Consider the following 25,229-nt stretch of genomic DNA (forward strand, 5'->3'; position numbering starts at 1 on the left):
GGGCGATGGACAACACTTCTATTTCCTCACTGCTCTCAAAGAGCAAACAAGTTCTTTCTCTGTATTTCCCCGCCTCAGGGTTCACTAGATGATTTGGTTCAACTAGGAGTTTTTGTTTTTCTGTTTCTGTTTTTGTTTCCAGTGAGGACAAGACCTGACACTAACCTCTTAAACACCTCTGCCCACAAGTTTGCCTGGGCATACTAGAGTGTTCCTTGGACCCTGTGCTCTGAAGTATTAAGTAAGAATTTTGTTTTTTAAAAAAGAGTGCTTTCCTTAGAAGCTGCAGGTCTTTTGAGAGGTAACAGGCACATGAGCTCTGTGAAACATACACAGATTCTTTGATAACTTTATACATAGGAAACTCATGCTCCATAAATAGCACTTGTATCCTAGTGTTTTCCATAGTTAAGAAATCCAAAGTTAGTCTCCTTTCGTCTCTGGAATGTAGATGATGCTGATTTCCCAGCAGTTTTCAGTTTCTCCTCTTGCCTGGCGCAAGTGAGAGTCAGGCAGCCAGCCGCCACGGGCTTGGGGATGTGCCGAGAGGCAGAGGGAGCTGGCGGGGCAGACCGCAGGTGACGGCCTCAGCTTCTTCATGCACGTCCTGGGGACTGTGTGTAGGGCTGGAACTTGTGGCTCACTGGGCTGGGAGGTCCTGCTGTCTCATCTCCTTCAGCTTCCCCCAGGTGAGGCAGCTGCTGGGCTTCGTTGCTCGGGCCACAGAACTGGGAGCATTCATCTGTGTTTTGGACTTCCACAGCCCCAGCTCCCTGGGCTGAGGGAAAACACAATAAAACACTTGTGTTTTGGCAGAACGGTGATGTGGACTAAATAGAGGCTTTGTCTTGGGTGGCTTCACTGGTCACTGTGCTCTTGAACTGTCTGCAGACAGCCCGGGGTGGGCCTTCACACCCAGAGACTGTGATCCGCCCCCAAGTCAGGAGTCATTGACCTAAGACATCAACAGGGCCGTGTCTTATTACACATTCCCAGTGCCTCCTCCTACACCTGGTTAGGTTTGCTGAATGAACAAATGAATGAAAGAATGGGTGAATTAGGTTGGGTGCTGTGGCTCACACCTGTAATCCCAGCACTTTGGGAGGCCGAGGTGGTGGATCACCTGAGTTCAGGAGTCCGAGACAGCCTGGCCAACATGGTGAAACCCCATCTCTACTAAAAATACAAAAAACAGCCTGGCGTGGTGCTGGGCACCTGTAATTGTAGCTACTTGGGAGGCTGAGGGAGAATTGCTGGAACCTGGGAGGCGGAGGTTGCGGTGAGCCAAGATTGCGCCACTGTGCTCCAGTGTGGGCAACAAGAGCGAGACACTGTCTAAATAAATAAATAAATAAATAAAATATATAAATGAATAAATAAATAGAAAGAAAGAATGGGTGAATTAATGAAAAGGTGTGGTTGGGGGGCAGGCTGCTCCGCAGTCACCCACTTGATCCTCTGAGCCACCAGAGGCATGTGTTGGTCAGATGGCCGATGGGATTAGGGGGACATCTGCATCTGGGCTGGGCACCAGTCTGCAGCCAGAATTCACAATCAGTCTGGGTGGGAAGCCGACTTTGCCTCTGTAAGAAGCGCATGGGGGTTGGAACTGTGACCTTGGCCTCATTAGCCCGAGATAACAGGCCAGGCCTGTTAGTAATCATTTAGAAGGAGCTTAAAATGCGATCTGTTTCCTTCCGGTGGTGCCTGGCCACTGCTCTCCTCGGGCTTGCAGCTGTGCCTGTGTTGGCCCTCTCGCTGTTGCAGAAAGCTCCCTCTGAGCAGAGCCCTGGCTCGCCCATGGAAGGAAACCTCTTGCTTTGGAGATGAAGGTGACCATGAACTATGATTTCTGTAGCCCTGGTGTCTGCTGGCTGGCATTCATAGTTGAGACCTCGCGGAGGAGGGCCGAGGGGCTGGGCCGGGCCCTCCTTGCTGCCTTTGCCCTGTCCTCACTCTGGATGGCCACGCTCCCTTCTCTCTTCTCCACTCTTTCTGTGTCTTTGTGCATTCTTCCTTCACAAAGTTTTCTTCAACCCTTGACTTCTGACTGCAGTCACAGAGCTAGGGGCAAAACAAGTGTTTTCTGGAGGACAGCAACAGGTAAAGGTGAACAAGGAAGGGAAGTAATCAGCAAGTTCACCAACCACATCCCGGGTGTGCACGTGACCTGAGACTGTATTACACTTTACTGTTGGAGAAGGAGAACGGGAAGGTCAGATTTGGGAAGGGGCAGAAATCAGAGGACAGTGGAGGAAGACTGAGGGGTGTCCGCTTCCTTGGCGGCATCGCGTACCTGCCTAGCAGTGAGGGACGGATTCAGAGTCCATACATGTGCCAGAGCATTTCCTTCCTTGCTTTTCTTATTTCTAGACATTCCTTACCAACATTTAGGGGCACACCCAAGTGTGTAGCGTGTTCAGCTTGTGGACAGTGTCTGGCTCTGCGCTTCCCTGGAAGCAGCCTGTGTCAGAAGCCAGAGCCAGTGCCTGCTGTTGTGAAAATGCAACGTGGAGCCCTCAGGGGTGATCCTGGACACGGCCACTAGGTGGAGATGTTGTGCCTTGAAATGTCCCTGCTCAGTGCGCCTGGTCCCAAGCGCGACCTGCCTGTGGGCTTGGAGTGTGGGGTGTGCCTCGCTGCCTAGCTCTGGCCCCTTTGTGTCTCCCCACCCTTCCGTTGTGTCTGTACTTTGTTCCCCTCACTTATCTGGCTATCATATGGAAAAGCACATTTTCTTTTCTGAATTATTCCTTGAGTGTATTGAATCAAGTTTCGGGTCCGGTTTTCAACTGGCAAACGGAACGCACAGTGATGGGCAGGCCAGGTGGGACCCCCGGGGCTCACGGGGTGTTGGGGGCTGCATCTGGAGGGGCTGTGATGATTCAGTTTATGACAAATTCACAGCTGGGCAGAGGGTGGGGCCTCAGGCCGCATCTGTTTCACACCCGGGAGCTGTCTTTCCATCTGTCTGTCTGCCAGCAGTCCATCCACAGCCTGTTCATGTAACCGGTCCTTCTCCCAGCCATGCCCACCCTAACCCCTTTTCCATTTCTTTACGCTTCAGAGGAGCCTGCAGGTGCTGTCAAGCCTTCGAAAGCCTCAGACTGTACGTTGCTGTCACCTGGGGGACAACCAGGGGAGCGGGGCCTTGGGTTTTGGCTGGAGGGGTGAGGGTGCTGGAGGCATGGGGTTTTTGATTTGCCTGAGGTGGGATTGAGATTCCCCCACAGAGGTAAGTCCCTGGACTTACCTTTGCTGTCGCCTCTCGGCCTCTGTGGAGCATGTAAATCGTCTGGAATGCTTTAAGGGGCAATTTCCTCCCACTTCCCCCAACCCTTCCTAAATGGGATAGGCTTGGGCTGATGCTCAAGTTAGACCACTCTGTCTGGTAGTGAGGGGTAGGGGCAGGCATGGGGGTCTGGAGTGGGGCAGGGAGAGTGTGAGGTGTTTCAGGGGCCAGGAGGAGGCCAAGAGGAGTTAAAAACTCTTGGAGTTGAAATCCCCAAGGTAGATCATAATTGAGATGATTAACGCAAATTATTAGTAATGCTCCTGTTAGCCCACCTACCTGGGCCTCCCACCTCTCCTGAAGGCCAGTGCCCTGTCTGTGCTGGGGTCTAGGAGAGAGAAGGTGTTGAAGGAGGTGGGGAGGCCCCTGGCTGAGAGGGGAGGTGAGGCTCCAGCCTTCTGGTCCCTCCCTGTCCTGGCCCCTCCCTCATCCCTAGGGTCTCGGCAGGGGCTGGACTCACAGTGCATGACCTTAGGTCTAGCTCAAACACTTCTTTGCTGAGGCCATTTATTTGTTTTGTGCCTATTTTGGCCCATGCTTGTGTGGACTGATTGGGTCGTTCCAGAGGGTTCTTGTCTCTGGCACTGCTTTCTACCTTTGGCATCTTGGAAACGACCTCTTCCCCATTCCTCTGAAAGGGACACTGTGGCATTTTAGGGTTTTCAGAGCATGGCCAGTAAAGTCCTGTCCAGGAGACTCGGCTGTCAGCTGGAAAATGATGTTAGTAAAAGAGAGCCTCCACAAAAGGATGAAAGAATGTGGAGAGATTTCCTCTCTTCAGGAGTGTAATTCTCTAACTCTCCTCTGACCTGCTCTGTTAAAAAATTGTTCTTTGTACAATGTGTGTGTGGGGAGGAGATTCTGGGATGAAGCAAGGCTGTTAGGGCAGGGGGTATGTGCCTGGGGGCTGCCCTAGGGAGGAGGAATGTCTAGCTGGGCTCCATCCCTGGCCTTCCGGGAGATGGTTTCTCTGGTTACCGGGCTCTGGGACCTCTTAGCCCCTCCCCTTTGGCCGCAGGGCCTACAGTGCCTATAGAAGCGTAGGATGGAGAGCAGATGCAGGACTTGGTGGGGGTGGGGCTGGGGAGGGGCACGAGCAGTGGAGGGCCTCGAACCCCAACTTTGTGTGCTGGCTGAGTGCATGGGCTTTGAGGTGACACCATTCTGGACGCTGCCACCTTATCACCATTCTGGACCCTGCCACCTTGTAGTCTTGTGTTTTTTTGCATCTCCAAGCTTCGGTTTCCTCATCTGTAAAATGAGACTAATAAAAATATGATTGCATCTCAGCATGATGGTGATGACTAAAGAGACTTAGGGGAGGGCATGAGAGCTATCGCTCGTGGCGCTCTTCTTTATACACTGACAGGAGCTGCATCTGATGCATGTGGAGGGGGACTGAGGGCCAGGGGTGGGCTCAGGTTGGAAGGTGGCTGGGTTGAGCATTGGGAAGCCCCACTGGGCCGACCCCTCTGATTGCCACTTGTGTCTCCCAGTGGATGACTACCTGGGCTTCCTCCCCACTTTTGGGCCCTGCTACATCAACCTCTATGGCAGTCCCAGAGAGTTCACGGGCTTCCCGGACCCCTATGCAGAGCTCAACACAGGCAAGGTAAGCCAGCTGGAGCCCTGGTAAGGGCAGGATGCCAGATGCCCAGGTCCCTCGGGAGCCCAGGCCTGCATGCAGGGTCTTCCAGCCCCTCCTGGGGGCCCATGACTTGGCAGCCACCCCCTCAGGGAGTTCTCCTTCTGCCCCTTGACGCTGCCTCTGCCTGAGTGCCAGTCTGATCCTTCCATGTTCCTTGCCTTGAAGTACCCAGGCCCCGTCTCTCTGTCTTTGTCTTTTGGGCTGAGTTGCAATCTGGCACTGTCCATCTGGGTGGCTTGTCATATCCCCTGAACTCCCTGGGCCATGCTTTTCTCACCTGCAGGGGGGATGAGGTTGGCTGAGGGACCTCCTGGGTGCCTGAGAGATGAGCTACCTCAGGGCCAGAGGGTGCCCCTTTCCTTCCCCTCCTCCCCTCTGTCTCCCCTGCTCCTGGTGACCTGACCTCCCTGGCAGGGGGAAGGTGTGGCTTATCGTGGCCGGCTTCTGCTCTCCCTGGAGACCAAGCTGGTGGAGCACAGTGAACAAAAGGTGGAGGACCTTCCTGCGGATGACATCCTCCGGGTGGAGGTGAGGGGTGTGGCTCTGGGTGGCAGCTGGGCGTCGGGGCGGGGAAGGGATGGCCAGGCCGGGACTGGCCTTGAGGTGTCATGGCGGAGGGAGGACTCAGCTCTGCCCACACGCATCGTGCCTTTACCTCTCTGGGCCTCAGGTCTTAGCTGTAAAGTAGGAATAAATCAACACTTGCCCTGCTTCCCTGGAGGGATGATCAGAGGCTCAGAGAAGATAAATGAAAATATTCAAAAAGTCTAGAGCTTGATGCAAAATGAGATGCGATTTTATAATAATAACATAAGGATAGCTAACTGTGAAGTCAAATAAGCACTGAACATGTATCAGGCACTGTGCTGCTGACACCTCTGCCATTACTGACTCCTCCCAGCACCATGAGGTGGCTGCTATTATTATTATTATCCCCATTTCACAGATGAGGAAACAGGCTCAGATATATCAGAGCAACAAATCATAGAGCTGGGCCTTGTGTCCAGGAGGCAGCTGTGCGGAGTCTGTGTGGTGCTTTAAGCTCTTAGACACAGTGGTCAGATGGCTCTGGTTTGAATCCTGGCTCTAGCACTTACCGGCTGCATCAGTTTCCCTATCTGGAAAGTGGGGGTAATGATTATACTTATCTCATAAGATGGTTGTGAGAATTAAGGAAATTAATACACATATGCAGTAAGCACTTATTAAGTGCTAGCTGTTGCTACTATTTACATTCACCTAACGCCTAATTGTCTGACTCCTCTTCTCTCAATCATAGGATAGAGTTCCTGCCCTGTCCCCACCCCGTGCTCAGAGCCTGGAGGGGACAATGAGACCCTTTCATCCCAGGCATATGACAGTGGCAGCCCGTGTGTCCTGCAGAGCTGGCTGCTGAGGGAGAGACCCTGAGTGGCATGGGACAGGAGCTCTGGGCAGGCGCCTGATGGCTTAGAGCCTTCAGCCCCTCTGAATGGCAGATAAGGCCCAGGTTGCCCCTGCGGGCCCAGTGGGAGCCCCCACTCAGCTGACGTGGTGGTACCGTGGCTGCTGGTTTGGATTAGGGGCAGCTTGACCTTAGAGGAGCAGCTCTTATTAGGGAAACATGGCCAGACACACGCAGACCTGGAATGAACTTGTTCAGTTAGCAGTGAAATCTGGATGCTGTTTCTTGGGCTACTTGCCACCCGTCAGTCCAGCCAGGAGCTATCGGGTGCCGGTTATGGCCAGGGCCTGCCAGATGTATGTCCCCTCCCCAGCCCTGGTGCCTTCCTTTGCTCCTCCTGTGACCCTCTGGTCTACTCTCTGCTCTCAGAAGTACCTTAGGAGGCGCAAGTACTCCTTGTTTGCGGCCTTCTACTCAGCCACCATGCTGCAGGATGTGGATGACGCCATCCAGTTTGAGGTCAGCATTGGGAACTATGGGAACAAGTTCGACATGACCTGCCTGCCGCTGGCCTCCACCACTCAGTACAGCCGTGCAGTCTTTGATGGTGAGGCAGTGCTCCTGGCTGGGACCCCGATCACAGGATCATAGAACAGGGGGCCACACCTTAAATCCCGCCTCCCATGGAAAGCTGCCGGAGGCTACTCAAAGGCCCTGGCCCTGGCAAACCTGTTCCAGCCGTCCCCTTGCTCTCCTCCAGGTGAGGGGCCCTGCTACTAGTGCCCACAGATGCGGCTCCTGGGACCAGCTGTGGTCAGCATTGACCCTGACCCATTCTGATCATTTCACGGAGTCAGCCAGCCTTGGTTTGGACATTTTAGGGAGTGTGGCCTTGGGTTTCCCAGGGCGGCTCTAACATCTCCTCAGTTTTGACATGCCCAGGAGCCCTAATGAGAGCTGCAGCTGTCTGCTCAACTCACGAAGGGAGCTCAGGCACCTCTTCAGACACTGGGGAACACGGGTACGGGTCACTCCACGTGTGTCCAAGGGGGTTCTTAGATGGGAAGGGTGAGCAGGTGCCTGTCTCTGTCCCACTTGTGTGGTCCCCTTCCCAGCTCTGCCAGTCATAGCTCTGGAGTGCCCAGGAGGCCGACACTCTTAGCACCCCATCCCACCCGCCCTCCACTCCTGGCACAGCGCTCAGGCCCGTCTCTCCATTCCAGGGTGCCACTACTACTACCTACCCTGGGGTAATGTGAAACCTGTGGTGGTGCTGTCATCCTACTGGGAGGACATCAGCCATAGAATCGAGACTCAGAACCAGCTGCTTGGGATTGCTGACCGGCTGGTGAGTGAAAACTTGCCCAAAGCTGCACACGCCTGTGCATGCATCTGCTACCCCTGCTGCATGGGGTGTCTCAGACCACCACCCACTGGTGCACACACTGACACATGGCTGTGCCTACTGACCTTCGTGGTTGGTGTCCTCTGTGTCTTGGCAATACCAGGCTTGTGGTCCTGTCCTGCACGCTTGGAAGAGAAGAGAGGGGATGTGAGCAACCTGAGGCAGTCCCAGTGTGCAGTAGGACACAGAGCAAGGGAGCAGAAAGAAAACCTATGCCACGCAGCAGGGCACGGCCTGGCTCTCGCTCCCCTACTCACTCATTACAGGCCTTTGGACTTTTAATGCACACAAGGGCTTGTGCTAGAAACTTCTAGCCAGAAACTAGAGGCTAGAAGTGAACAAGGAGTTGGCTGTCTTCAGGGAGTCAGTTTATTAAAGGAGGGCATAGGCTCACTTGTGCCTCTCATACAGGGCTTTCCAAACTTAGGTACAGGTGACACTCCAGGGGCAAAGAGATGTGGGGCTCAGAGCAGGGCGGGTGGCCAAGGAGCATCAGGAAGGCATCATAGGCCAGCGAGGGGTCTGTGTCCAGTGCAAGGAGATGGGGGGTGGGAACCCAGCTAGGCCACCATTGCAGGGGCCTGGGGGAGGGTGACCAAGCCCTGGGAAGGAGATGGCCTCGGGGGGAAATTGCAGGACTTGAGCTACAAGGCCTTGGTGGTCGACTGGATTTGGGGCTGAGAAAGGGCTATGAGGAGGAACTCAAGTGGCTGGGGAATTGGGAAGCTGGGGAGAAGAGCAGAGCATATGAGGTCAGGTTCTGTTTTGGGGGTGAGGAGGAGCCTTCTGGGGAGCCCCCTGCAGATGGTGGATGCTGCAGTCCTGGCACTTGGCCAGAATGGAGGAGAATCACAGGTGGGCAGAGGTGTAGAGGCCAAGGGAGGTGAAGAGGCTGGGCGGGAAGCTGATGGTCCTGGCGGTGGCTCTAGGGGTTTCTGTGGCATGGATGGGGACAGCTGGTGAGAAAGTGGAGGAGACATGTGCAGGCCCCACTGCAGGAGCATGCTCGGATCAGCAGGTGGAGGGAAGGGGGACTGGAGAGGCCTGGGCATGTCTGTGGGTGGGGAGGTGAGCATGGCTTGAAGGAAAGGTGGACAGAGAAGGGAAGGAGGCCATGGTGGCCCCACCTTCCCAGAGACTGGCAGCTCTAGGGGAAAGAGGAGACCAGTGAATGCTGAGATGAGGAGAACATGGAGTCGATGCTATATAGCTTCAGACTCTGCCTTCTGGGCCAATCAGTGGCTCACAGCAAGACTCCAGACTCCAAGAGGGCAGGGACCGTGTTCTTTCCAGTTCTACGAGACTGGTAGTCCAAGTCCTGAGCACGTGTCCTTGCTCAGGAAGGCCAGTGGGTGGGGAGGGGTGTGTTGGGGGTTGAGGGACAGTCCTTGGCCTTTCAGCTCAGGGCTGAGGCCCCATGGAGAGGGCTGGAGAAGAGTTCGGTAAGGGCCTGTTTCCCTGGGAGGCAGCACAGGGAGTGAGCAGGCCACAGGAGTTTGAGGAAGGAGCTGCCTGTGATTAGAGGTGGCGGGGACGATCCTGGAGGAGGGCGTTCTTGGTCTGAGCCTCATCAGGTGGTAGAATCTGGAAAGGAGAGAGGGTTCCAGGTGGGGAACCAGAGCAGGCTCGGAGAGGGCCACTCACCTGTGGGAAGCCAGGCCTGGTTTGAGGGTGGCAGGGAGGAGTCAGAAGCCATCAAGTTCTGTCCAAGTCTGCAGACACCCCTGAGCTCCTCATGACTACCTGTGAGGCTGGAGTTACAGGCATGAGACTGGATGTATTTGGGTGCGGTGAGCCTTGGAAGGTTCTTGAGCCAGGATAGACCCTGGTTTGTTGGGCCTGGACTCTGCCTTCTTTGCTCTAACTGTTCACTCCTTTTTGGTTCAGTAGCAGTGACAAGGCCTAGGGGTTGGGTCCAGCATGCACCCTCTGCCCTGTGGTGACACACCTGACCCTTGCCTGCCCGTTCCACAGGAAGCTGGCCTGGAGCAGGTCCACCTGGCCCTGAAGGCGCAGTGCTCTGCGGAGGACGTGGACTCGCTGGTGGCTCAGCTGATGGATGAGCTCATCGCAGGCTGCAGGTAGGGGGGACCTGGCGCCCCCGGTGCCCTCCTCTCCTGGCTCAACTGGGCCTGTTTCGCTGGGAGTGCTCTTGTGTGGCGGTGAGCAATGGCACGTCTCCCAGCCACGCTTGGCCAGCAGTCCAGCCCGTGCTGAGTCCAAAGGTGGTGGAGCCAGCGCAGGAGTTGAAAAGGTGACATTGAGAGCAGGTCATAAATCTCCCTGCAGCAGCGGCAGCTGCGGGCCCGGCGGCCGGCTCACCTGAATGGGGAGCATTGTGTCTCTGATCCCCGACCTCTTATTTCCCTGATGGAATCTCCAGGAGGAGCTGGCTGGGGGGTGGGGTGACGGCGCCCCTCATTCCCTCAAGGCCATGTCGGGGATCATGGTTTCTGTTTAGCCTTCTATTGACACGGCTGATTGTTGACTTCAGGAAAAGAGGGCCCGGGGTGTGGAGGCCCAGCAGAGGGGTACATCTCACATCTCCTCCGCTGCCATGCGGTTTTGGGGAGCCGCCCATGGGTTTTGACCCTTGGTTTTCTCAACTTCAACCTGGCATGAAGAATAACTACTTTATAATATCTTCTAAACAAAGTGCCCAGCCCTTGGGAAGGATTTAATAAATGGTAGCTATAATTATTGCTCAGAAGAAGAAATGTCAGGAGACTTCGCTCCTGGTCTCTTTATCTGACTTTGTGACTTTGGGAAGCTTCTCTTCTCTGGACTTTAGTTTTCTCAGCTGTTAAATGGACTTAAATAGTTGCCCCTCTGCTCTCCATGGGGTTAATATATGCAGATGTGTGAATATATGCAAATGTATTCTATGCTCCATACGCCTCATCACCCCTCCCTCGGCCTGGCTGTACAGCCCTGCTGAACGCATCTGAGAAATTGATAACCATGGCCACTGATCCAGCATCCTTTCTGTCGTTTGTGGCTCAGTTAGGAAGTATATCTTTATCAAAATATTACCCCAGAGAAATGCTCCCAGCCCAGCAGTGGAATTCCAGACAGGCCATTCACCTATTTCCCCCAACCTTCCTGAAGCCTGGCAGGCTCAGTGCCAGACGCCCAGAGCATACTGACAAAGGTACAACTTCAGCCCTCCAGGGATGGTTGGATGCAAAAAATGGGCAGAGGAGGTAAAGTGTGTTAGGAAGTTAGAGGTGCGCGGTAGGAGCTCCAAGCAGGTGCATCTCATTCCCACAAATTGAATTCAGGGACGCTTCCTGGTGAAGGGGATGCCCGAGGTGGACTTCGAGGGAGGAGCAGGAGTTAGCCTTTGGACAGGGGGCTGCCAGGGCAAAGGCACAGAAGCCTGAGATGCCTGCTGCCTCCTGGGTGGGGGAGGTGGCAGGAGAGGCTGTTGCCCAATTGGGCGGCCCCGAGGGTCTGTGCTAAGGAGAGCTCAGCCCTGGGAGCAAGGCCGAGGGCAAGGTGATCCCAGGGTCTAAATGCTGCAATGTGAGGAATGGACTGGTGGTGGCGGCGAGTGGCAGATGCTGGGACCAGGCGAGGGGAGACTGGACATATGGCAGGTGAGCTGTGATGATGGTGTAACTCAGGCAGTGATAGTGGGAGGGGTGGGGGCTGAGGGAAATGGCGGGCGGCATGGACTGTTTAGGAGGGATTATGATGACAACAGCCTTCTGTGCGAGGCATTGTCCTAAGAATTTTACATGTATTAACCAACCATGAAATCTTATGAGGTAGCAAGTAGGCTGGGTGTGGAGGCTCACAGCTATAGTCCCAGCACTTTGGGAGACTGAGGCGGACAGATCACTTGAGGTCAGGAGTTCAAGACCAGCCTGGCCCCATCTCTAATAAAAATACAAAAATTAGTCATGTGTGGTGGCAGGTGCCTGTAATCCCAGCTACTTGGGAGGCTGAGACAGGAGAATTGCTTGAACCCAGGAGGTGGATGTTGCAGTGAGCTGAGATTGTGCCCCTACACTCCAGACTGGGTGACAGAGCAAGACTCTGTCTCAAAAAAAAAAAAAGTAAATGACCCTCGTTTTACAGATAGGAAACTGAGGCACAGAGAGGTTAACTTGCCCAGATTCACACACCTGGTGAATGGCAGAACCCCCTTGCTGTGCTGCTCTGTAACGGACAGAACCTGATGATGGGGTGAATGTGGGAGCCACAGGAGGGTTCAGAATGATCCCCTGGTCCTGGCCAGGGGGGCTAGGTGGGCATGGGGGCTGTGCTCTGAGAGGGTCAGCAGGAGGAGGAGCCAGTTGAGGGGGAGGTGAGGCATTCAGGACAGGCTGTGTTGAGGCATCTGTGAGGAAGCTGGCCTGAGGTCTGGAGGTGGGAGGACAGAGTGGGGTTGGAGGGGCACATACGGGCATGGTCAGCCTGCGGTGGTTGCAGCCACTGGGGTGAGCTGCAGCCACTGGGTGAGCTCCCCAGGGCATCCCCAGGGCCCCAGACCCCACCTGCAGGGTGACTCATGGTGCCACGTTGGCACCACCTTGGGTGAGGTGGGTGGGCCAGGACTCTGGGTTCTACCCGTGGCCCTGCACATGATCCGTGTGTTGTTTGTAGCTTGGCAGGTCTGAGGGGCCTGGGACATCTGAGACCTGGGGGCCCTCAGTTCTTGGCTGCCCTCAGTGACCTCCGCAGGGCTCTGCTCTTGGAGGATCTGCCTACAAACACTTCTGGCCCCTTTGAGTCACTCTCCCGGGGTTGGAAGAGTGGCTGGGCCTCCCAGCAGGGATGCTGGTTCCAGCTCAGGAGCTTGGGAGTGGAGCTGGGTTCCCGTCCTCTTGGGAATGCATAATGGCTCTCTAGGGGAGGGATTCCAGGCAGCAGGAGCAATTCGCTCAGCTCCACCTGAGGCCAATGAGTGACCCAGCACCTCAGCTAGAGGGCTTACTCCACCTCCCACTCCAGTGCTGAGCACCATCACAGCCGACAGGCAGAGCAGCCGGGCACGGGGGCCCTGAGCGAACTCAGGCCCACAGCTGAACACAGCAGCTCACCCTTTCTCCAGCCAGCCTGGTCCACTTCTCCAGCATCGGTGTTCCTCATTCCATCTCAGCCCTTTTCCAGGCTCATCTTCCGGGAGCCTCCCCCTTCCCCAGGGCCGGTGGTGTCCACTCTGTTCCTCCAGCCCAGCCCTCTCCTCTGATCTCTAGACCTATGAACCCAACGTGTTGGACATGTCCATGTGGATGTCCCACCAGCACATCCGTGCTGCGTCTGGGGCTACACATGTTCCAGACAGGTTTCATCACCTCCCAGCACTGTCTTTTCCTGGGTCCCCAGAACCCACGCTGGAAACATGAGCCAGCTCTGACTGCCCTCCTCCGCTTTTCTCTGCCCAGCCCTGGTGGCTCTGCCTCACCCATGTCCTTCCTCCTTCCTTCCTCTCCCACCCCTCCTTTAGTATCCCCATCGTCTTCAAGCTCTGTCATGCCTGCCTCCATGTCAGCCCTGCAGTGGCTGCTGCTGCATCCAGGAAAAGCCCCTGCTCTCATCCTGGTGGACAGGCCTTTCTGTCCCACCACCTGCCTCACGGAGCCCTAGCGCTTCTGAAGCTCTGCGCTCGTTCGTCCGGCCCTCAGCGCCCCCACCCCTACAGGCTCCCCCTTGCCTCTGTGTCTTTGCACTTGTGCACATGCTGCTCCATCAGCCAGGATGCCCTTCCCGCTCTTTGGGCCTTACTAACTCCTGCTGGCCCTGCCAGGTGCAGCTCAAGGCCACTTTCTCCAGGAAGGGCTCCTGACTCTGAGGCTGCTCAGGCGGGGATCTGTTTGCGTCTCTGTTCTGCAGACTTCCTGAGAACAGGGCCAGGTCTCATCTCCGGAGGCAGCATCCAGCCCAAGCCCAGGGCAGAGCTGTTGCTCACTAGGAGTGAAATGAATTCCCCGAGGCCAGTTCATCTTTCAGGCTGGACACTGCCCAGGGTACAGGTACCCACCTGGCCCTGCAAAGGCAGGCAGGGACCTTGGGAGCAGCCCAGCCCACTCTGCTCTCAGCCTGCTGAGCCCTGCACTGGGCCTACCTGCAACTTCCAAGTCAGCCGGCGTTGGCGGGGCCCCTGGCTTTGCTTAGGGCTGGGTGGAGCGCCATCAGCCTCCTCTTCCCGGTCTCCCCTTCTTTCCGTACCCCCTGCCTTGGGCTTTCCTGAGGAGGGAAAGAGCCGAGACAGCACGGAGACAGCTTGTTAGTGGCACTCACAGGTCCTAAATGTTTCTTGGGGAGTCTTGGCTGGGCTGTGGCCTCCATGAAAATCTCCCTTTGGTGGTCTGTACTGCAGCCCCTCCCGGCTCCCGACCCAGGCTGGGCGCATAAATCACCCTGGTTGGCTCTGCTCTCCCTATCCCTCTCCAGACCCGCCTGCCCCCACCCTCAGGCCCACTCAGGCCTGGTTCCCAGGCAGGCCCCAGCCCAAGGCTCTGGCCCAGGCCCCCCCGCGGCCCGCTACCCACCGAGCATGCCCCTCCACCACCAAGGAGCTGCCTGGGGCAGCCCATCCGCGGCACCCTCGGGGCAGTAAATATTATATTACTACAGCGTGTGCAGTACGTGACCTGAGACAGGCCCCGGGGCTTAAGTTTCCCGAGATGGAGTTTGCGTACTGCTCCCCCCATCCTAAAAATTCAATTAAAAAAAATAACAGGAAAAATGTAGTGCGCCGAGGGCCTGCCAGAGTGGTGTATCTGGCGGCGGCGGTGCCGCTGCGCTCCGGCGGTAATTGGTTCTGCATAGCTCGGGGAAATTGGCAGAAAAATAAATCAGCCGGGAGCCGGGAGTCAGACGCTGCAGGGAGGGGAGGTGGGGGGGCTGCAAGTGGTGGGAGCAGACCTGGTGGAGCGGGTTTGACTAATGTCCTGTTTGGGAGTCAAGGGGGTGGGGTGGGGGCAGGGCAGCCCCCATACCCTCAGTGGAGAATGGAAAATGGAGAGGAGTCCCGCTTGGTTAGGGAGTGCACAGACTGCCCCGCTGCATTTCTGCATGGCCCTTGTGTGGGTACCGACCCCTGGGCTTGGAATGGCGAGGAGGAGCCACATGAAGGACTTTTAGGGCGCCTCCGTGGGATGGGGGAGGTCAGAGTTCTTTGCCTCTAAACAGGATTGAGCTTAAACCTGACCTCCTACCTCTCGGGGCTCAGGGCTGTGTTTCTGGCATTGCATGTACCCCCCACCTCCTCTCCAAAGGCTTCCCAAAGCAGGGGGTTCTGGGAAGGGTTCTGTTGTGGCTCCCCACCCCACCTCAGGTGGATACATCTGAGCTGCTGGCTTCCCTGCAGTGCCTGCAGTAGCTCTTCAGGGGTTCCTAAATTTCTTCCTTGAAGAATGTGGACACACAGCACAGAGCAGACTTGTTGCAGTGCAGGACACTCAGCGCTGGAGCCTCTACTCTAGGAGGATCCAGGGGGCAGCAGCGGGACCCCCTGGGCCCTCCGAGAGCCTGTAGTCAGTGGGGCAGAGGGGAACACACATGAAAAAGAACTCACTGGACTGGAGTTGAGGACAGATTCCAAACTGGCAGTCCTGGAATCGAGGGATGGGGGCTCCAGATCAGGAGGCGCGTAGGCTGACATGGGTGAGGAAGGCTTCCTGGAGGAGATGAGGATGGAGCACATCACACAGAGATGGCTGTGCATGTGGAGCGGGCTGAAGAAGGCACCCAGCAGGCAGGCGGAGGGGATGGGGCCTGCTGTGAGAACCTGGCACATGTGCATGCCTGGACCTGGGGGACCTCTGGGCTCATCAGGCGCATTCCATCTCTCTGTCCCTCACAGCCAGCCTCTGGGTGATATCCGTGAGACACCCTCTGCCACCCACCTGGACCAGTACCTGTACCAGCTGCGCACCTGTCACCTGAGCCAAATCACTGAGGCTGCCCTTGCCCTGAAGCTCGGCCACAGTGAGCTCCCTGCAGCTCTGGAGCAGGCTGAGGACTTTCTCCTGCGTCTGCGTGCCCTCGCAGAGGAGGTAATTAAGCCTGTGTGTGCCTTTCTTCTTCTGCTCTCCTGCTGCCTGGAACATCAGAACTGGCAGGGACAAGGGGAATGTCTGGATTATTACCCACCGTGGTTCCATTGCTGGATGACCTTGGGCAGGTGACTTAACCTCTCTGAACCTCAATGGACCAATTTGCAGAAGGAAGAGAGAGGGTACGATGGAATACTGGGTGTTATGAGGCTTGGCACAGAGCCTGGCACACAAAAGGTAACTAATAAATGCCCTCTGCTTGCCAAAATATGTCAGAGACAGAGCCGGGACCAGAATCCAAGGTACCTGGTTCTAGGTTCAGTGCCAGGGCCTGCTTCCCCAGGTTCCCGACTCCTTCTTCCTGCCAGCCAGTGCCTGTCTGCACCTGGCCAACAACCTGCTCTGCCCGGACCCTCTGTTTCCTGTTGTCCTGGATGCCTCTGAACCCCAGGCCCAAGGAGGCTACATTTTCAGTAACTCTGAGTTTTGCTGTATCTGATCAGAGAGAACCGGCTCTGGTTTTTCTTTGGGGAACTATTTCCCCACCTGCAGACCCTCCCCCTGAGATCTGTATGGCCAGATGCACCCACCCGGTTCTGTGGCAAACAGGCAGGTCAGGGATTTGTCTGGAATGAGAAGGGTCTGCTCCTAAGTGGTGGGCAGACACAGCTGCTGCCTGCTCTGACCAGAGCCATGTGGGACTCCCAGGGCAGAGGTAGGGGCTCTCCCCAGGAGTGTGAGAAGGGCAGAGCCAGGAGAGGGGTTGCTGGAGGAAGCTATGGAAGGGGAAAGGGAGGCTGCTCGGGAAGGGATGTGGGTCCCTGGAGTCAGCAGGGCCTATAGGCACAGGCTGGTTCCTGGTGGACACTGTGTCACTCAGCTGTGGACCAACCCCTCACAGTGGCAGCAGACCAACCCCTCAGGCTGGTCACGGGCTTCCCTCTGTAATCTCAGCCCAGACTGACCCGTGAACTGTAAGCACAAATTGTGATATGGCTGGAAGGAGTTAAGGTCAAACAGTGCTGTCACTGTAAGGGCCCCGTGGAGAGAGCCCTTCTCAAACTTGCATGTGAATCAGAATCCCTTGGAGGGCTTGTGAAAAGCAGGTTAGGGCCCACCCCTCAAGTTCCTGCCCGCCTGAAATATGCATTTCTAACAAGTTCCCGGAAGCTGCTGCTGCTGTGGGCGCCACACTTTGAGAACCCCTGGTATAGTGGTTAGGAACACATATTTGGAGTCAGAAAAAGCTGCGTTGGCTCCTAAGCTCTCGAAGCCTGAATTTCCTCACCTGTCAAATGGGGCTGCCTGTCCTACCTCCTGGGCTCGCTGTTGGGGTTCAGTGAAGCGATGCATGGGCATGCTTCACCCCCGCTGCAGGAGCATCAGCTCAGCAGGAGCCCTGGGTGGAGACCTGGCCCCTCTTGGGCTCACTTTGCTCACCATCCTTGGAAGCAAATGGACCCTTACCCAATGAGCCTGCTCTCCAGAGTGTGCAGCTGGGAGCAGTTGTCAATCATGCTGGAGGGGCTTGGGGGCCTCGCAGTTTTGTTCTGGACTAGTCACCATTTTCAGAGTCCAGTGTCTTCAGGCCATGGGAGTCCTGCTGCTAGGGGAGGAGGGTGTGTGTCCTCTGGGAAGGACATACCTTCCGTGGATCTGTTCCCACTCTTGGGGCTGAGGAAGGCGGGTGGTGTCCTAGGCGTAATGTTACCTCCCTGGTCAAATCTAGTTCTCTGATGTTTGCCCCCTGGGAATGTCTACCTGGTAGCGAGGACCTAAGAATGTAAGTTCTGAGGTCCAGGCAGGAGTGTCTCTTCCCAGAAGGATGTACTCAGCTCAGTAACCTTGGCAGACTTCTCATGTGAGCTGGGGGCAGCCTTATGCTCTGTCCTCTGGGGGCTCACCGCCACTCAAGCCAGACACCGGCCAGCCCTGGGAGGTCTGGGGGAAGGCCAGGGTGGACAGCATGTGGGATGGAAGCTGGGAGAGGAGAGGCCTCTGTGGCCTCTGAGTCAGAGGTCAGCTCACGGTGTGGCTGTGGGGCATGGGCCTGGTGTGTCACCATCCCCACCCCGACCACCACCCTCTCTTCAGCCCCAGAACAGCCTGCCAGACATCGTCATCTGGATGCTGCAGGGAGACAAGCGTGTGGCATACCAGCGGGTGCCCGCCCACCAAGTCCTCTTCTCCCGGCGGGGTGCCAACTACTGTGGCAAGAATTGTGGGAAGCTGCAGACAATCTTTCTGAAAGTGAGTTTTCTTTTTTCCCAAGTCATGATCGTATTTTTCCCAACACAAGGCCTTTCTGCCATCTCTTCTGTTTCCCCCTCCTGTTCTTGACCTATCTTAGTTCTTAGGCTGTGGTCTTGGAAGGAGAGGAGGTCTTTGGGTAAAACAATTTCTCTTTTCCTCAGTTCCCCCCAAAGTCCCCAGGCCCCTGCACCTAGACTAGGAAGTTAGTAGGTTTGAGCTGGAATCACTGGCGCTGGGAGTGAATGAGGTGGAGTCTGTGGCCCAGGCCATCTGGGAGGGTTGACCCCTGGGGCTGTGTTTGTCCTTCCAGGCAGGTCCCTTATAGGGAGGCCTCAGTCCTCAGCTCCCAGGCACTAGCAGGCCTTGCATGACCTGGCCTCCACACCAACCCGAGTGCCCTGGACTGGAGCTGGAGCCACTCTGAGGCTCAGGTCCCCCCTGCTGGGAAGGCTGGTATCTGGGGCTTGGGACAGGCACACCACAATCTGGACCCACTGGAGAGCTGGGAGCATGTAATTCTGTCCCTCGGTCTCACCAGTCCCCACCTCTCCTGCCCTTTCTCTTCTTCTAGCACCTATCCCTGTTCCCTCTTCCTCCTTTCCAGGAGAGTCACCAGCTTTGGGGATGGGTGACAGGGAGGTGAGCGGGTGCTTGGGGAGAGCCCATCTGTGCTCCTCTCTAGGCCCATGTGCGGACATAGAGCCAAAGCTGCTGTGGTCATCGTGTGGCCTGGCTTGCAGGACACAATGTGGGAGATCCTTCCCTGCACGATGGCTGCCCAGGCCCAAGGGAGGGCCCTCCTTGAAGGGCTGTCAGCAAGGCTGCCCCTGCTTGGGGAGGAGTGGCCCTGAGAAGCAGGCCTGCTCCTTACCTCTCTTTTTTTTTTGAGATGGAATCTCACTCTGTTGCCCAGGCTGGAGTGTAGTGGTGTGATTGCCACTCACTGCAGCCTCCGCCTTGCAAGTTCAAGGGATTCTCCTCCCTCAGCCTCCTGAGTAGCTGGGATTATAGGTGTTTGCCACCCCACCCAGCTCATTTTTTTTTTTTTTGAATTTTAATAGAGATGGGGTTTCACCATGTTGGCCAGGCTGGTCTCGAACTCCTGACCTCAGGTGATCCGCCTGCCTTGGCCTCCCAAAGTGCTGGGATTACAGGCATGAGCCACCGCGCCAGCCCTCCTTACCTCTTTTCATTTGCCCTGAATAGCTCTACTAGCATTCAAGGACTCCTCAGCCTAAGGCACCAGGCCTTCATCCAGCCTAGTCTACCTCTCCAAAGCCCCTCTGCACTCGACCTTCCCCTTCCCTACATCTCTCCTCCCTCCTCCCCTCTTCCAGGAAGTCGTTGTTGACTTACTTTAGCCTGGAACCCTGAAGCAGAGCCCCCTGAGTGATGCTGATGCATTCGTATATTGGCCAGTCATCTTGTTGTCCCCTGGAGGGTGTGGAGAGGGCAGGTTTCAGTAGCACAGAGGATGCCAGGGCTGGTTGGAGCTCTGTGTGGCCTTGGGCAGGTTGCTTAACCTCTCTGAATTGCCTGCTGTCTTATCATCTGTAAAATGAGGGTGGGTGGGGCTGCCCACTTTACAGGTTTTGAGGGTTGAGTTAGGCGACACAGGTGATGGGTCTTGCTGGAACTAAGTGATCAGTGGATGTTAGTTTCTCTCCCTACCTCTCCCCTTTTCCTTTTGCGGAGCTCCCCTGCTCTATGCATGCCATGACTGGAGGCCAACTCAAGGCCAAGGATAGTAGATGTCTGCACACAGCTGTGTGAGTGAGTGTGTCTGTGTGTGTGTGTGTGTTGGGCAGTAGGCTGCCCCCATCCACCTGCTCACAGGCCACCTGGGGCATGTTTCCCGTTAGATTCTAACCTCTTGTGCTTGTCAGAGCCTAACCTCTGAGAGTCTACCTCCTAAGCCAGTTCCTGGCCTGGTAGAGCAGAAAGGAAAGGAAGTCAAGGAGTGGCCATATCTGAGTGGGGCTGACCGGGAAAGGGTGACCGGGGAAGGCTGTCTGCGAGAGTTGTGGGGGGTGGGGGGTGCTACTGAATTGTGCCTGGTGGACTTGCTGGGAGGGGATGAGCTCTGGGTTCTGACCTCTCGGCCATGTAGCCTCAGGCAAATGCAAACTGAAAATTTTCCCTGGTTTCAAAAAAAAAAAAAAAAAAAGATATAGAATTGTTTCTCGAAGTCTTCCCCACTAAGTTTATGAGCCCCGCCAGTAGCTCCTGAGCAAGCTCTACAAAAATGTTGGCAGCAAGCAGAGACCAAGAAAACATTGGTGTTTCTTAACTTAAACCAAAGTTGGAAAAAATGAGCACCAGCAGAGAGAGAGAGGAGCCCCAAACTAGACATTTCTTTATTTGCTGTTGCTATTTTGGGTCCGGCAGGCTGGCCCCGTCTGGGGGAGGACAGGGGAGAGAGCCGGGGGTGGATGGGGGAAGTGGGGGTCAGGCATTCCTGCCATCTCCCTGGGGCTGGTGGTTTGGAGGGTAAAGGCAGTTAACCACTCTGGGGAGAGGACAGCCGAAGCGAACAGCCATGGAGAGGTTTCCCCGGGGCATGACACGTGGACTCAGGGGCTCCTCCAGGCTTCATTGAAGATGAACCAAAAGAAGGGGGGCTGTGTCCGCAGGAGGGAAGTGTGAGGTGGCCCCAGCCTTGGCATGTCCTCTGGCCCTTCCTGAGCCTCCTACCTGCCCTGGGCTCTCCCTCCAGGGATCCAGGCCTCCCTGACCAGCGTGGGACCCCTTACCTCAGCTGCCCTTTCGTCTTCTGAACCCACCCCTTTTCTCACTCGGCTCCCTGCCCTGAAGGATATACTGCTCTGAGCTCATGACGTTAGGCCTGGGTACTTGATGTGTTGCCTCCTCTAGGGGACAATGTGAATTTTAAGAGCAGGAGCTTCTGCTCCTCAGGCCATGTCTGACCTTTGGTTTCAATCAAATGGTGAAGTAATTGTGGAGAATAATTTTTGTTTCATGTTGGGTTGTTGTGGTTATTCCATTTGGCAAAGCTTCTGAAAGTTTCAGGATAAAAAGCAGTTAAAGACCAGTGAATAGTGGTTGACATGCTGATAGTCACTTGAAAGGGTAGGGATATTAGATGATACACTAACCAAAGAAATAAAATACTAAACATGAAGGGGGAGGCTTTAATTTCTTCTCCTTCCACATCTGTATCGTTGTATCTCCTTTAGAGACAAGTTTTAGAACTGTGCTGTCCAATATGGTAGCCACAGAAGGCTATGTAAATTTACATTAATTAAAAGTAAATGAACTGAAAACTTGACCTCCCCAGTCATACTGGCCACTTTCCAGTGCTCAGTAGCTACACGGGCCTAGTTGACTACCATATTGGATGGTGAAGATATGAACCATTTTCATCATAGTGGAAAGTTCCATTGGCAAGCACTGTTCCAGAAGAAAATGGAAGCGAGGATGTGGTGGGAGAAGGGGAGAGGAGAGGTCCTGGGCTAGACGTGGTTCTTCTCTGCAGAGCGCTCCTGGGAGGGAATGATGTAGCCTTTGCCTTTGATGGGGAGGAATCTTGGTGAGGGGTAGGGGGTGGGGTGGGCGTTTCTTAGTTGTACACTCCCCTTCCATGCAATTCTGGTAAGCGCTCCCACAAGGGATACTCCCAGTGAGGGTGTCAGGCTGGTCTACCCAGGCCTGGAGGACTCCTCCTCCCCAGCGTCTCATTGGGACATCCGGATCCTGAAGGGGAGTGTGGGTTTCTGTCCTTCTCTGGTACCCAGTATCCGATGGAGAAGGTGCCTGGGGCCCGGATGCCAGTGCAGATACGGGTCAAGCTGTGGTTTGGGCTCTCTGTGGATGAGAAGGAGTTCAACCAGTTTGCTGAGGGGAAGCTGTCTGTCTTTGCTGAAACCGTGAGTACCTGCTAGCCCCCACCTCTGCCTCCCACTCCCTGGAGCTGCCTTGGCCCCCTGCTCACGTCTCATTCTTTCTGGCCCTCCAGTATGAGAACGAGACCAAGTTGGCCCTGGTTGGGAACTGGGGCACAACGGGCCTCACCTACCCCAAGTTTTCTGACGTCACGGGCAAGATCAAGCTACCCAAGGACAGCTTTCGCCCCTCGGCCGGCTGGACCTGGGCTGGAGATTGGTTCGTGTGTCCAGAGAAGACGTGAGTCGTGGGCAGGGAGGGCTGGGGAGAGCCAGGCCAGGCTGCCCACCATGGACTGCACCCTGGTGCACTTGTGCCTGGTGGACTTGCTGGGAGGGGATGAGCTCCGGGTTCTGACCTCTTGGCCATGTAGCCTCAGGGAAATGCAAACTGAAAATTTTCCCTGGTGAAAATTTTCCCTTTTGGAGGCAGGCTGGGGTCTATTGATCCCTCTGCTTGCTCCTGTGCTGGTCATAGGAACTTCCACTGAACTCTCCCAGGACTGAGGCTCGCCAGGCAGCAATCCTTTCCAGAAGGGCTTGGATGGTCAGACAGTCCTTTATTCTTTTCATTAAAAAAAATTTTTTTTGAGACAGTCTCACTCTGTCTGGAGGCTGGAGTGCAGTAGCATGATCACAGCTCATTGCAGCCTCAACCTCCTGGCCTCAGGTGATCCTCCTGCTCCTGCCTTCTGAGTAGCTGGGACCACATGAGTAGCCATCATGCCTGGCTAATTTTTAAATTTTTTGTAGAGACAGGGTCTCACTATGTTGCCCAGGCTGGTCTTGAACTCCTGGGCTCAAGTGATTCTCCCTCCTCGAACTCCCAAAGTGCTGGGGTTACAGGCTTGAGTCACCACGCCCGGCCAGGCCTTTATTCTCTCTTTTTTATTATTTTTTTTGAGACGGAGTCTCGCTTGGTTGCCCAGGCTGGAGTGCAGTGGAGCGATCTCGGCTCACTGCAACCTCCGCCTCCCGGGTTCACGCCATTCTCCTGCCTCAGCCTCCTGAGTAGCTGGGACTACAGCCGCCCGCCACTACGCCCAGCTAATTTTTTTTTGTATTTTTAGTAGAGACGAGGTTTCACCGTGTTAGCCAGGATGGTCTCAATCTCCTGACCTGGTGATCCGCCCGCCTCGGCCTCCCAAAGTGCTGGGATTACAGGCTTTAGCCACCGCGCCCGGCCCAGGCCGTTATTCTTAAGCCTCCGTTCTGTGTGGTGCTCATTGGATGTGGCCCCATCCTCCAAGACACCCAGGACAAGCCCATCACCTCCTCTGCACATGAACCCTTCTCGTGTCTGGGCTGCTCACACATCCCCTGAGTGGTCCTTTCTCTCTCAGTCCGTCTCAGATCCACGTGGTCCTTCTCCATGTTTATTGCTGCCTTTGCCTCTCTCTCCTCTCCTTTTCCTGTTTGGTTGGGCTTCAACTCTGTGGTGTTTAATTTTTTTTACTTAAAAAAATTGAAGTATAACATATTATGCAGTCAAGCACTCAAATCTTATGAGTACAACTTGATAAAACTTGATATTTTTACAACTATCCATCAAGCCTCGACTGCCCATCCTCCTTTTGCTGTCTTCAGTTGGCCTCCTTTTCTCTTTATCTTGGGTGATGTGCTCTTTTGTCCCTGATTATCTCGGAGTGTCCCTAGGTCTCCTTTTCACTGTCTGCCTTGGTCTCTTGCACCCTTCCCTGCCCACCCCCATGTCTCTCGTTGTTGGTTGGGGTGCGGCTGACACAGGCAGGGCTGCTCTCCAGGAGGTGGTCGATGGATGGGGGCCTCTCCAGCAGAGACTCTGACCAGCCCTCCTCCACAGTCTGCTCCATGACATGGACGCCGGTCACCTGAGCTTCGTGGAGGAGGTGTTTGAGAACCAGACCCGGCTTCCCGGAGGCCAGTGGATCTACATGAGTGACAACTACACCGATGTGGTAAAGCAGGCACTCAGGGGCAGGTGGGGTCTAGACATTTGGTCTCTGGAGGCACCTGGTACTCAGGGAAGGGTGGGGCATGTTCCTTTTTGCCTCCTCTTACCTCCGGAGGCTTTATGCTTTGGTTTCCAGAGGGAAAGTGTGGGGTGCAGTGGTGGCAGGACACTGACTCTGGGGCTCTGCCCTTCTACCTGGGACTCGGAGGACGTATGTTGTCAAGTTGCATCTTTTCTGCCTCCCTGCTCACATCTGTCTGTCTCCTCTCATTGCTTGCCTGTTTGGTTTTGTCCTTAGAACGGGGAGAAGGTGCTTCCCAAGGATGACATTGAGTGCCCACTGGGCTGGAAGTGGGAAGATGAGGAATGGTCCACAGACCTCAACCGGGCTGTCGATGAGCAAGGTGGGCAGCATGTGGAGCCTGGTGAGCCCCATCCCCGGCAAGCTCTCAAGCCATGCTGGTGGGGACAACTGAATGCCAGGGCCCTTCACCGGGCTATTTCACCCAGGGACACTTCTTGAAGGCACCCCCACTCCAAGCTGCAAATTAGGACCGAGAGTCAGTGGCCACTCAAGAATCTGTGACCATGCCCCAAATTCAGAGATGGTCCCAGGAGAGATGGGGAACTGCCAGGCAATGAGTGACGGGTTCCCCCTCCCCAGGCTGGGAGTATAGCATCACCATCCCCCCGGAGCGGAAGCCGAAGCACTGGGTCCCTGCTGAGAAGATGTACTACACACACCGACGGCGGCGCTGGGTGCGCCTGCGCAGGAGGGATCTCAGCCAAATGGAAGCACTGAAGAGGGTGAGCCAGCAGGTGGTGGGTGGGAGTGAGGCCTCTGGTCACAGGTGGCCAGTAGGCACAGATGCAGACCTGCATGCACACAGACACATGCATGTGTGCACACAGCATGCCCAGACACCTGGGACTCACTGGAGGTGCTCACAGATCACACCCAGCATACCCAAAGATCACACCCAGCACACACACAGATCACACCCAGCACACAGATCACACTGGGAACACCCACAGATCACACTCAGCACACACACAGATCACACCCAGCACACAGATTACACCCAGCACATGCACAGATCACACCCAGCACACAGATCACACCCAGCGCATGCACAGATCACACCCAGCACACCCAAAGATCACACCCAGCACACACAGATCACACCCAACACACCCACAGTTCACACCCAGCACACCTGCAGTTCACACCCAGCACACACAGATTACACCTAGCACACCCAGCACATGCACAGATCACACCCAGCACACACACAGATCACACCCAGCACACACAGATCACACCCAGCACACACACAGATCACACCCAGCACACCCGGCACAGATCACACCCCGCACACCCACAGATCACACCCAGCACATGC

General features: G+C 55.5%; 1 protein-coding gene across 7 annotated transcripts in view; it reads left to right on the forward strand.

Moving 5' to 3' along the window:
* DYSF (dysferlin) overlaps positions 1-25,229 on the forward strand; it is a 229,721-nt gene that overhangs the window by 91,128 nt on the left and 113,364 nt on the right. For 4 of the 7 annotated variants that reach the window (XM_030827270.1, XM_030827274.1, XM_030827269.1 and 1 more), the window contains exons 18-29: positions 4,789-4,904; positions 5,355-5,468; positions 6,754-6,931; positions 7,548-7,672; positions 9,704-9,810; positions 15,546-15,738; positions 17,833-17,988; positions 21,747-21,878; positions 21,968-22,134; positions 23,716-23,830; positions 24,125-24,230; positions 24,491-24,633. In XM_030827270.1, coding sequence (XP_030683130.1) covers positions 4,789-4,904; positions 5,355-5,468; positions 6,754-6,931; positions 7,548-7,672; positions 9,704-9,810; positions 15,546-15,738; positions 17,833-17,988; positions 21,747-21,878; positions 21,968-22,134; positions 23,716-23,830; positions 24,125-24,230; positions 24,491-24,633 — 1,652 coding nt within the window. Of the gene's footprint in view, positions 1-3,067; positions 3,110-4,788; positions 4,905-5,354; positions 5,469-6,753; positions 6,932-7,547; positions 7,673-9,703; positions 9,811-15,545; positions 15,739-17,832; positions 17,989-21,746; positions 21,879-21,967; positions 22,135-23,715; positions 23,831-24,124; positions 24,231-24,490; positions 24,634-25,229 lie in introns of all 7 variants that reach the window. The other 3 variants (XM_030827268.1, XM_030827272.1, XM_030827271.1) reach the window with 1 other exon arrangement.

The sequence above is a fragment of the Nomascus leucogenys genome, chromosome 14 (genome assembly GCF_006542625.1).
Source record: "Nomascus leucogenys isolate Asia chromosome 14, Asia_NLE_v1, whole genome shotgun sequence".
Classification (NCBI taxonomy): Eukaryota; Metazoa; Chordata; class Mammalia; order Primates; family Hylobatidae; genus Nomascus; species Nomascus leucogenys.